Below are 12,704 nucleotides of genomic sequence, written 5' to 3'. Positions count from 1 at the left end.
TTTTTGTATTTTTAGTAGAGACGGAGCTTCACTGTATTGGCCAGGCTGGTCTTGAACTTCTGACCTTGTGATCCACCCACCTTGGCCTTCCAAAGTGCTGGGATTACAGGCATGAGCCACCACGCCTGGCCCACTTACTTGTTTTATTAACACCTTACCTAACATTTACTATATGTCAGGCACTGTTCTAAATGCTTTACAGATAATCCTTATATCAACTTTATGAAATAGTTACTGTATTCCCCTGTTTTATTAATGAGGAGACTGAGGCACAGAAAAATAATTTGCCTAATGTTCACACAGTAAGGGATAAAAATCAGGATTTGAACCCATCCAGTCTGGTATCACAGCTTATGCTGTCTCTGTTATCTAAGGAAGAGATACACTGTTTAAAGATAAATCTATTTCATTTGCAAGTACTGGAAATCCACCTCAATTTGCAAATATCGTCAACTCCGTCTTCAAAATTCATCCAGCATCTGACCACCTCCACCACTACTCTCACCATGCTCAAGGTCACTGTCACCTTTTTTCCGAATTGTAGCCCTTACCTTCCTTCTGGTCTCTCTGCTTGCTGCCTTACCCCTCTACAGTCTGTAGTTTGCAGCCAGAGTACTCCTTCTAAAACTCAAGCAGATCATGTCATTCTTTCAGAACCTTCCAGTAGCTCCCATCTCACTAGATGAAAAAGCCAGGCAGGGCGCGGTGGCTCACACCTGTAATCCCAGCACTTTGGGAGGCCGAGGAGGGCAGATCACCTGAGGTCAAGAGCTCAAGACCAGCCTGGCCAACATGGTGAAACCCTGTCTCTACTAAAAATACAAAAATTAGCTGGGCATGGTGGTGCACGCCTGTAGTCCCAGCTACTCTGGAGGCTGAGGCAGGAGAATTGCTCAGACCCAGAGGTTGCAGTGAACTGAGATCGCACCACTGTGCTCCAGCCTGGGCGACAGAGCGAGACTCCATCTCAAACATAAACAAACAAACAAACACAAAAACGAAAAAGCCAGAGCCCTTACTGTGGCTTAGGAGGCCCCTACATGATGCAGCCTCCATGCCTCTGATTGCATCTGCTGCTCTCGTCCTTTCTGTCTCTGCCCAAGCCGCATGGGCTGTCACGGTTCTTCCTATGCGCCAAGTACATTCACAGCTTGGGATGTTTGTGCCGTCTTTCTGTGTGGGACATTCTCCCTTCAGATAGCCTTATGGCTTGCTCCTTTGCTCTGTTCGAATCTCTCCTCATTAGAGAGGCCCTCCTCAGCCATCCTATCTAGGAGTGCAGTGCAAGAAAGTTCAAAGACAGTGGCCCTTGCAAAAGTCCCTGTGGAGTGAGGAAGTTTAATCCTTTTCCCAAAGGATTGGGAGAACACCTGTGTTCCAGATCACAGATGGTGGGGAAAGCTGACACAAGGTGATGCTTAGGAGGAGGCAGGTGACAAATCACCCAGGCAGGTGACAAACCAACTGTGTTAAGGACTTGGGTTTTAGAAAAGCACACAGGATGCTGGGGGTGGGGTGGCAGGGGGTGGGTCATGAAGGGCTTCTCCGGGGAGGAACAGTAGTATTGGATGAAAAAGTAGAGGTCAGAAGCCTTCAGGTGAAAGGCATTGTTTCAGGAAAGGAGCAGAAGCTGAAACTAGCTTAGGATATGCCAGGATGTAAAAGCAGAGAATGTTGGTGGCAGAAATAAGACACATACCAGTTTTATGCTCAAGGAGCTGAGATGGACAAGAATAACCAGCACAGAGCAAACTGTATGAAGAGTCGTCATGTTGGGGTGCATGCAACTCACACTCCAGTCAAACTATGCCATCACTGTCCCTCCATCATGGGGCACACTTTCCATCTTCTGAGTCTTGCTCATCCCCTTCCCTTTGCACGAGATGCCATCCCCAGCACCTCTGGCCATCCTTTTCATAAATGATCTTCTCCAAGAAACCTTTCCTGATCCCAACAACTAGAGGAGTTATAGCCCTCCTTGGAGCCTTTTTGACCTTTGTGCTTCTAAAGTGGTACTGTCTGTTCCTTCTTCTGGCATTCCTTCCCCCTGGTAAACTACTGCTTTTTAAAAATTTTTTAATTTTCATGGGTACGTAGTAGGTGTATATACTTACAGGGTACACTCATATATTTTGATACAGGCATGTAATGTGTAGTAATTGCATTAGGGTAAACAGGGTGTCCATCACTTCAAGCATTTATCTTTTGTATTACAAACAATCCAATTATATTCTTTTTTCTTTTTTTTTTTTTTGAGACCGAGTCTCGCTCTGTCACCCACGCTGGAGCGCAGTGACATGATCTCGGGTCATTGCATCCTTCACCTCCCATTTCAAGTAATTCTCGTGCCTCACCCCCGGAGTAGCTGGGATTACAGGTGCCCACCACCATGCATAGCTAATTTTTATGTTTTTAATAGAGATGGGTTTTTACCATGTTGGCCAGGCTGGTCTCGAACTCCTGACCTCAAGTGATCTGCTCGCCTCAGCCTCCCAAAGTGCTGGGATTACAGGCGTGAGCACTGTATCCAGCCCAGTTATACTTTACTTTTCTTTCTTTTTTTGTGAGACAGAGTCTCACTCTGTTGCCAGGCTGGAGTGCAGTGGCGCGATCTCGGCTCACTGCAACCTCCGCCTCCTGGGTTCAAGTGATTCTCCTGCCTCAGCGTCCCAAGTAGCTGGGACCACTAGCCTGTGTGTGCCACCACGCCCAGCTTCGGTTATACTTTTCTAGTTATTTTAACTACTGCTTTTTAACTGTGAGACTTAAGTATTATCTTCCTTGGTCTAATTCCCTCCAGCAAAGTTGTGACTATCTTTTTAAATGTCATTGCCCTGTACAATCAATAAGAGGTACCTGTAATGATAGTTATTATTTCATCATCCTCAAAATCTCTTTGTGGGGTAGGTATTATCTATGTTTTATAATTGAAGAAACAGAGATTCAGAGCCATAGAGTAATTTGCTCAAGGTCATGGAGCTACTGAGTATTAAGAGTCTTACCTTGAACAAAGGACCATCTCACTCCAGAACCTCATGTTGCTTAAACTACCCAAACATTGCCAATTGAGGCTTCAGTAATTGTTACATATTAGCTACCCGATTAATTTCAGTCACTTTAGTGTTCTCCATAAAACTGTTCATATAGTTGAGAGGCAATAAGAGTGAACTCAGTTGCCCTACTGCCAGGACTGGTGCCCTGCTTGTAGTGTTATAATGGTGCCCTGCTGGCACTCTTCCTTTGGCCTTCAAAGGTTCAGAGCTGCCCTGAATTTTATTCAGGAGCAGCTGAAATAAAGTATGTTAGGATATTCAGAGACAGGAAGTCTCAATCACTGCTGGTTCTTTTGGAAAGCAGTTTGGTAACATGGTTCAGGAGCCTTGAAAATGGTTTGCACCCTGTTGACCTAGTGATCACACTGATAGGTGTTCATCTTAAGGCTGCCCCCCAAAAAGCTTTTTCTACACAGACACTCCTTTTGTATTTGTAAGAAAACCTTCATTGATGGACTATTATGCAGTCACATAAGTGATCATTTTAAGAGACTGTTATAATATGAAAAATCATTTTTGTGTATAATCCCCAATTTTACATAATCTTGACAAAGCAGGATGCAAAATTAATTATAGTATCATGTTCTAGATCAGTACTTGGCATATTGTGGGCATGCAGTAAATATTTGTTGAATAAATGAACGATCATCAGTGGCATGAATCTCACTATGTGAAGAAAAGGAAATATACTAAAATGCTAATAGTGTTTGCCTTTATGTAGTGGAACTAAGAGTGTTTTTTTGTTTTTTGGGTTGTTTTTTTTTTTTTTGAGACGAAGTTTTACTCTGTTGCCCAGGCTGGAGTACAGTGGCGTGATCACGGCTCACTGCAGCCTCTACCTCTGAGGCTCGAGCAGTCCTCTTGCCTTGGCCTCCCAAAGTGCTGGGATTACAGACATGAGCCACCATGCCCGGCCTAAGAGTGATTTTTATCCTGTGATTTCTACTTTCTTTTTTCCTTTTTTTTGAGACATAGTCTCACTCTGTCACACAGGCTGGAGTGCAGTGGTGCGATCTCGGCTCACTGCAACCTTTGCTCCCAGGTTCAAGTGATTCTCCTGTCGCAGCCTCCAGAATAACTGGGATTACAAGGCATGTGCCACTACACCTGGCTAATTTTTGTCTTTTTAGTAGAGACAGCATTTCACCATGTTGGCCAGGCTGGTCTCGAACACCTGACCTCAGGTGATCCACCTGCCTCGGCCTCCCAAAGTGCTGGGATTACAGGCGTGAGTCTCTGTGCCTGGCTGATTCCACTTTCATTTTTGTTCCCATATTTTCTGTAGTGATTATGTACACTTACCGGAAAAAACAACTTTCATTAAAATTTTTTGGACTTGAATCAAAGAAAAGAAATTTAGGACTTAGGTTATATTCCTAATTCTCCCAAAATTATTTAAAATAAATGTTATTCTCCCCATGATACAGATGAAAACACTGAGGTTTAGAGAGGTTTAGTTACTTACTCAGGCTTGTGTATTTAGTAAGTGGCTAGCTGAGCCAGGACCAAAATCTAGGTCTGACTCCAAATTCTGTTGTCTTCATAGTCATTTTTCTATATAAGATTGATCTCCTGATGAGATTTTTTTTTTCCAAAGCTTTTGCCCTTTGTATCAGGTAGGGTCTATAGCAAAACTGAGGTTGTGACAGCTTGTCTTTAAATTCAAAGTATAGCATTTCTAGTGTGGGTAAGGTTTCTGAGGCCCTTGTGCTCTAATTGATTTCAGAATTTGGCAATGCAGCCACTTCTCTGACAGCAAACCCAGATGCCACCACAGTAAACATTGAGGATCCTGGTGAAACCCCAAAACATCAGCGAGGATCCCCAGGAGGCTCAGGAAGAGAAGAAGATGATGAGTTACTGGGAAATGATGACTCTGACAAAACTGAGGTTTGAACTTGTCTTTGAGATATTTTTAAAACAATTTTTAAAGCTTGTTTATGTGCTTATTCACTGTCTACTGTGTGCCAGGTACAGTGTCAGGCAGTGACAGCTCAGAGGTAAATGACACATGGCCTCTTCCTTGGTGGGGGAAACAGGCAAACAGACCATTATTTTCCGTAAGTACACTCGTGGAGGGGAACACTGGGGTAGTGAGCAGAGATCCTAGCTTATGGAATGTGGGACTCCCATGCTCAATATTTTCTGATATTAGAGTAGGAAAGAACCTTCATGGCCCTCTGTTTTAGCTTCTCTCCCAAGATATTGATGCTGTCCTTGCTATGTCGGAAAGATAACACTTGGAGCCAGGCGTGGTGGCTCATGCCTATAATCCCAGCATTTTGGGAGGCTGAGGCGGACAGATCACTTGAGCCCGGGAGTTCGAGACCAGCCTGGGCAACATGGTGAAACTCCAGCTCTACAAAAAGTACAAAATATTAGCCGAGCATGGTGGTGCACACCTGTAGCCCCAGCTACTCGGGAAGCTAAGGTGGGAGGATTGCTTGAGCTTGCGAAGTGGAGGTTGCAGCGAGCTGAGATTGCACCACTACACTCCAGCCTGGGCAACAGAGTGACACCCTGTCTCTGGAAGAAAGAAAAAAAAAAAAAAAAGAAAAGAAAGATTGAAAACACTTGCTTGAGTACCTCCAGGAATGGGCTGTTTACCACCATGTAAGGCAGTTGCTGCCATTGTCGACTTTAATTGTGAAAATGTTTTTCTTTAATTTTTTTTCTTCAACTTTTAAGTTCAGGGGTCATGTGCAGGAGGTACAGGTTTGTTACATAGGTAAACGTGTGCCACGGTGGTTTGCTGCACAGATCACCCCATCACCTAGGTATTAAGCCCAGCATCCATTAGCTGTTCTTCCTGATGCTCCCCCTCCCATGTGTGCCTGTGTTCTCACCATTCAGCTCCCACTTATAAGTGAGAAGATGTGGTGTTTGGTTTTCCGTTCCTGTGTTAGTTTGCTAAGGATAATGGCTTCCAGCTCCATCCATGTCCCTGCAAAGGACATGATCTCATTCCTTTTTATGGCTGCATAGTATTCCATGGTTGTATATATACCATATTTTCTTTATCCAGTCTATCATTGATGGGCATTTAGGTTGATTCTTTGCTATTGTGTATAGTGCTGCAGTGAACATATATGTGCATGTATCTTTATAATAGAATGATTTATATTTCTTTGGGTATATACCCAGTAATGGGATTGCTGGGTCAAATAGTATTTCTGCCTCTAGGTCTTTGAGGAATCGCCACACTGTCTTCCACAATGGTTGAATTAATTTACACTCCCACCAACGGTGTAAAAGCATTCCTTTTTCTCCGCAACTTCACTAGCATCTGTTGTTTCTTGACTTTTTAATAATCACCGTTCTGACTGGCATGAGATGGTGTCTCATTGTGGTTTTGATTTACATTTCTCCAATCAAGATATTGAGCTTTCATATGTTTTTTGGCCACATGTATGTCTTTTGAGAAGTGTCTGTTCATGTCGCTTGCCCACTTTTTAATGGAGTTGTTTGTTTTTTCCCTGTAAATTTGCTTAAGTACTTTGTAGACTCTGGATATTAGACCTTTGTTAGATGGATAGATTGCAAAAATTTTCTCTCATTCTGTAGGTTGTCTGTTCACTCTGAAGATAGTTTCTTTTGCTGTGCAGAAGCTCTTTAGTTTAATTAGATCCCATTTGTCAATTTTTGCTTTTGTTGCAATTGCTTTTGGTGTTGTCATCATGAAATCTTTGCCCATGCCTATGTCCTGATTGGTATTCCCTAGATTTTCTTTCTTTTTCTTTTTCTTTTTTTTTTTTTGAGACGGAGTCTTGCTCTGTCGCCTAGGCTGGAGGCTCATTGCAACCTCCGCCTCCTGGGTTCAAGCGATTCTTCTGCCCCAGCCTCCCAAGCAGCTGGGACTACAGGCGTGTGCCACCATGCCCAGCTAATTTTTGTATTTTTAGTAGAGACAGGGTTTCACCATATTGGCCAGGCTGGTCTCGAACTCCTTACCTCGTGATCCACCCATCTTGGCCTCCCAAAGTGCTGGGATTACAGGCATGAGCCACCGCGCCCAGCCGGTATTCCCTAGATTCTCTTCTAGGGTTTTTTTAGTTTTGTGTTTTACATTTAAGTCTTTAATCCACCTTGAGTTAATTTTTGCTTATGGTATAAGGAAGGGGTCCAGTTTCAGTTTTCTGCATATGGCTAGCCAGTTCTCCCAGCACTATTTATTGAATAGAGAATCCTTTCCCCATTGCTTGTTTTTGTCAGGTTTTTTGAAGATCAGATGGTTGTAGACATGCATTCTTATTTCGGAGTTCTCTATTCTGTTCCATTGGTCTATGTGTCTGTTCTTGTACCAGTACCATGCTGTTTTGGTTACTGTAGACTTGTAGTTTAGTTTGAAGTCAGGTAGCGTGATGCCTCCAGCTTTGTTCTTTTTGCTTAGGATTGTTTTGACTATTTGGGCTCTCTTTTGATTCCATATGAATTTTGAAATAGTTTTTTTCTAATTCCGTGAAGAATGTCAATGGTAGTTCACTGGGAGTGGCATTGAATCTATAAATTACTTTGGGCAGTATGCCATTTGCACAATATTGATTCTTCCTAACTATGAGCATGGATTGTTTTTCCATTTATTTGTGTCCTCTCTTATTTCTTTGAGCAGTAGTTTATAGTTCTCTTTGAAGAGGTCCTTTACTTCCCATGTTAGCTGTATTCCTAGGTATTTTATTCTTTTTGTAGCAGTTCATTCATACAAAAGAATGAGAGTTCATTCATAATGTGGCCCTCTGCTTGCCTGTTGTCGGTGTATAGGAACACTAGCAATTTTTGCACATTGATTTTGTATCCTGAGACTTTGCTGAAGTTGCTTATCAGCTTAAGAAGCTTTTGGGCTGAGACGATGGGGTTTTTTAGATATAGGAACATGTCATCTTGCAAACAAAGAGGGTATGACTTACTCTCTTCCTATTTGAATACGCTTTATTTGTTTCTCTTCCCTGATTGCCCTGGCCAGAACTTCTAATACTATTGAATAGGAGTGATAAGAGAGGGCATCCATGTCTTATGCTGGTTTTCAAGGGGAATGCTTTCCTTGGTTGGGGATGGGTGTTCCTTTGTCTCCGTGCTGCTCCTGGGTGAGCCATCACCCCACCCTGCTGTTCTTCATTCTCCGTGGGTCGAGCTACTTGCCTAGTCAGTCCCAATGCAAGAACCTGGGTATTTCAGTTGAAGGTGCTGAATTCATTTACCACTTTCACTACTCTCTGTGAGTGCTGCAGACCACAGCTACTTCTAATCGGCCATCCGTTTTCCTTTATAATGAACAAAAAATATCTGCCTATAGCACCTGCCCTTGTCCTGCAAAGCAGCTCAGTGTTCACCTGTACTTTTTGCTGTATGAATTCCCTTCAGATATCTGAAGATGACAGGCACAATTCCTGGCATTGGGCCTGCATTCTGCCACCAAAGAGCTGTTTTGTTGGGATAGGTATGGCCCTTCTCAGGTGCCTCTTCTCAATTGGATTTTTTTTTGGTCAGAGTAGTAATATTTTTAGTACTTTAGAGTGAGTCAATATATCAGATTTTTGAGATTTCAGGTGGCAATAGTAGGGAGGTTTGTGGACGATGGGAGAGGAAGAGATATTTACACTGCTGGGTGCAGTGGCTCACGCTTGTAATCCCAGTGCTTTGGGAGGCTGAGGCGGGAGGATCACTTGAGCCCAAGAGTTTGAGACCAGTCTGGGCAAAATAATGAGACTCTGTCTCTACAAGTCTCTACAGAGACTCTGTCTCTGTCTCTGCATAGTGGTGCACGCGTGTAGTCCCAGCTACTTGGGAAGCTGAGGTGGGAAGATTGTTTGAGCCCAGGAGTTCAAGGCTGCAGTGAGCTATGATTGCACCACTGCACTCCAGCTTGGGAAAGAGAGTGAGACGCCATCTCAAAAAAAAAAAAAAAGAAAAGCAAAAAGATATTTACACTGACTGCCTTCTGTATGTGTTGTATGTGTGTATATGTATTTATTATTGTACATAATTCTATATACTATTGAATCTAGATAAGGGAACTAAGCCCAACAGGAGTCTAGTGATTTGCCAAAGCTCCCCTCAGTGGAGGGGCCGGGATTTGAACCCTTTTGGTGTGACTTCAAAACCAATGCTTGTTTTTCTAATCAGGCTGAGAGTTGCAAATTGGCTATTTCAGAGTTGGTTATTGAATGCGAAGAGCCTATTGTTTCAAACGTTTTGATTTTCCATTAGATGAGATCCCTCCTGCACCCCCACGCAGCTGGAATTAAGAAATTGCTTATGTGTTCATTATGTTTCATTTTATTTCTGATAGTTACTTGCTGGACAGAAGAAAAGCTCCCCCTTCTGGACATTTGAATACTACCAAACATTCTTTGATGTGGACACCTACCAGGTTTGGAAACCAATTTCACCTTTCCTTTACGTGTAAAGGAGACTTGTTTCTTTAATGGTTGAACAACCAAATAATGTGAAAGCCTTTATATACTGAAAATGGTCTTACAAAAGTAAAGTGTTATTAACATTTGAAAATACTATCATAAAAGCTCTAGTGTCTGAGTTTCAATTTTGTAGTAGTTGAATTTATTAAACTTAAAAAACTTCAGTAGAATTACTGCTATGTTGTTTTCCAGGTCTTTGACAGAATTAAAGGATCTCTTTTGCCAATACCCGGGAAAAACTTTGTGAGGTTATATATCCGCAGCAATCCCGATCTCTATGGTATGTTTAGTACTGATTTGTTTACCATATTTCAGTTGAACTTGGGTGAGTGTGAGGGTTGCCTGGAAACGTGGAGAACTGCACTATTGGTGGGGCATGCCATGTTTTATTAGACTCTTCTGAACTTCAGTAGCAACCCTTGCAAGTAATTTTGGAGAAATACAATTATGGGTTATATTAGTGCCATGTCATCATTACAAGTACTAGTATATCCTTCAAAGGTCTTTAAATGGGGCTGGGCACAGTGGCTCATGCCTATAATCCTAGCACTTTGGAAGGCTAAGATGGGAGGATCACCAGAGGCTAGGAGTTTGAGACCAGTCTGGGCAACATAGCAAGTCCGCGTCTCTACTAAACGCTGGGTTGGCACAGTGGCTCCTGCCTGTAATCCCAACGCTTTGGGAGATCAAGGCAGGAGGATTGCTTGAGCCCAGGAGTTTGAGACCAGCCTGGGCCACATAAGGAGACCCTATCTCTACTAAAAAATAAAAATAAAGATTTTTAAAAATTCTTCAAATGACATTACAACTTGAGACAAATTTAGTCACTTTGACTAAGTGGAGATTGGACCATTTGATGTTGGAGGAGAAGGTATTCTCACACTTTTTCATTGATATGCTGAGCTCCAGCTCTGCCCTCAGGTGAGCTGGCTCCTTTTAGGATTTGGTCACCGGCAGCGGAAGTCTGAAACAGGATTGGGCCAGGGATGGTTGTCCTCCCTGACCTTAATGCTGTCTGCGAAAAACTCAGAGGAAAAGGCCCCAACAGTGGCCTGTGCTTGAGGGGAGAAGAGAGTGCGGTCCGTGTGCCAGGTGCTGTACCAAAGACTGTGTGTGTACTTGATCATGTCTCATTCTCGCAACAACCCTTGCAAAGTATCCCCACTTTTCAAATGAGGAAGCCGATGCTCGGTGAGGATCATTGATATATATGCTCAATCAGAAATGATAAATAGTAAAGCAGTCATATATGTTGATTTTAAATATGGACTCTAGAGAGCCTGGTGTGAAAACCATTGCATTGGCCCGTGCTTTTCATCTGAGGGTTGTCAGGGCAGTTTCTCTCTGTCTCATTCATTCTTACTTGTAGCCTGAGAACATCCTGAGGGGCAGGCTCTGTGTCTCAGTGTCTTTAGTGCCCGGCAGAGGCCTTGGCACACAGCAGGTGCTCAAACAATTTTTAGCACCTTATTTTATGCTAGGCCCTGTGCTAGAGGCTGAGGATTTAAAGATAAGGCCATAGTCCCTAGCCCCATTGAGGAAGAAGAGAGAACACTAACATGGGTTGAATACCTTATAAGTGCCAAGCATGGAGATAAGCACCATTTTAGTATTTTACGCTATTTTATTTCCCATACTCCAAGGTAGCCTTATCTTACAAAAGAGAAAGCTGATGTTAAGGAGATAACTTGCCCATAGTTACAGAGTTAGCAATAATAGTGGCAAACACACATATAGTGCTTATTATTGCCAGATACTATTATTAGGGCAGTATCTGTATTAACTCATTTAATCCTTATGACAGATCCAACTTTATGAGGCAGATACTATTATTATCCCCATTTTATAGATGTGGACACCGAGTCACACAGAGGTCCAGTAACTTGCCTAAGATTATACAGCTAATAAGTGCTGGGCTCAATTTTCAAATCAACACCATAGCTCATAATCCATTTCTTCATCACTGTGCTATGCTGCCTCTCATGACAAAGCCAGGGCTTGAATCCAAGGCTTGCTTCTTTTCTGTGACACTAGTAGCCTCATTAGCTCATAGACATGGTTAAAAGAAGAAGGTACAATATAGGTGAAGTGTTTGACAGCAGAGAGGATTAGGTTTTGTTGTGAGTGGAGGTTAGAGAAAGGCAGTTAAGAAAAAGATAACGGTTTACAGAGTGTAAGGAAAAGATTGATAACTTTGACCACATTTCAACTAAAATGTAAAATTTCTACACAACAAAATAAACCATAAGCAAAGTAAAAAAAAAAAAAAACCACAGACCAGGGGACATACTTCCAATGCATATAACCAACAAACAGTGAGAAACAAGAATATGTGTCAAACTCCTGCAAATTCAAAGAATAAAACAAGCAACTCTGGGGAAAAAATGGCCAATAAATAAATGAAAAGATGCTTAGCCCCACCTGCAACCAGGGAAATAAAAAGTAAAATAAGATTATTTATGCTCATCATTTTAGTAAACATATACAATTTGGCTTGTCTTCATTTATTCATTCAATTCATTCGACAAACATTGAGCTCTTACTATTCTAAGTACTGGAGACACAGCAGTGAAAACCAATAAAAATCTCTACCCTTTGGCAATTTGTAATTTACTGAGCTTAACAATAAGCAAAGGAAAGTAAAATACGTAGTTTTCTAGTAATGAATGCTTAGGTGAAAATTTAAGAGCAGAGAGAAGAAGGACATGAAGTGTTTGTATAAATGGGTGAATTTGAAAATTTTAAAAGGTGAATTTTGAGTAATGACCTGAAGTTATTGGGAGTGATTTATGTAGATATCTAAGGGAAGAGCACTTGAAACAGAAGGATCAGCAAGTGCAAAGGCCCTGAGGCAAGAGCTTGCCTAGTACGTTCAAAGAACAGCAAGAGGCTACTGGGACCGGATGAGAGTGAACATGGGGACCTAGAAGGAGATGAGGTGAGAAAGACAGTATGGAGGGACAGGCAAGGTCTCATAAGTCACAGTGAGGACTTTGGCATTTGCTTGAATGCAAAGCCATTGGAGAGTTTGGACAGAGGAGTAACATACTTTTTTGTTTTTCGGGACTGGGTCTTGCTCTGTTGCCCAGGCTGGAGTGCAGTGGCTCGATAATGGCTCACTGCAGCCTCAAAATCCTGGGCTCAAGCCATCCTCCCCCACCTCATCTTCATGAGTAGCTGGGACTACAGGCATGTGCCACCACGCCGAGCTAATTTTTGTATTTTTAGTAGAGATGGA

At 42.4% G+C, this 12,704-nt stretch overlaps 1 protein-coding gene across 5 annotated transcripts in view; it reads left to right on the top strand.

The window, feature by feature from the left end:
• Positions 1 to 12,704, top strand: part of YIPF1 (Yip1 domain family member 1) — a 40,099-nt gene that overhangs the window by 1,736 nt on the left and 25,659 nt on the right. For all 5 annotated transcript variants that reach the window (XR_004245039.2, XR_004245040.2, XM_058430512.1 and 2 more), the window contains 3 exons: positions 4,780 to 4,943; positions 9,340 to 9,420; positions 9,659 to 9,746. Coding sequence is in view for 3 of the 5 variants with exons in the window: in XM_058430512.1 (XP_058286495.1) it covers positions 4,780 to 4,943; positions 9,340 to 9,420; positions 9,659 to 9,746 (333 nt within the window). In the remaining 2 variants the exon portion in view is untranslated. The remainder of the gene's footprint in view (positions 1 to 4,779; positions 4,944 to 9,339; positions 9,421 to 9,658; positions 9,747 to 12,704) is intronic.

The sequence above is a fragment of the Hylobates moloch genome, unplaced genomic scaffold (genome assembly GCF_009828535.3).
Source record: "Hylobates moloch isolate HMO894 unplaced genomic scaffold, HMol_V3 SCAFFOLD_18, whole genome shotgun sequence".
NCBI classification, from domain to species: domain Eukaryota; kingdom Metazoa; phylum Chordata; class Mammalia; order Primates; family Hylobatidae; genus Hylobates; species Hylobates moloch.
Note: the sequence above shows the minus strand (reverse complement) of the source record. Positions and strands in the feature narration are given on the sequence as shown.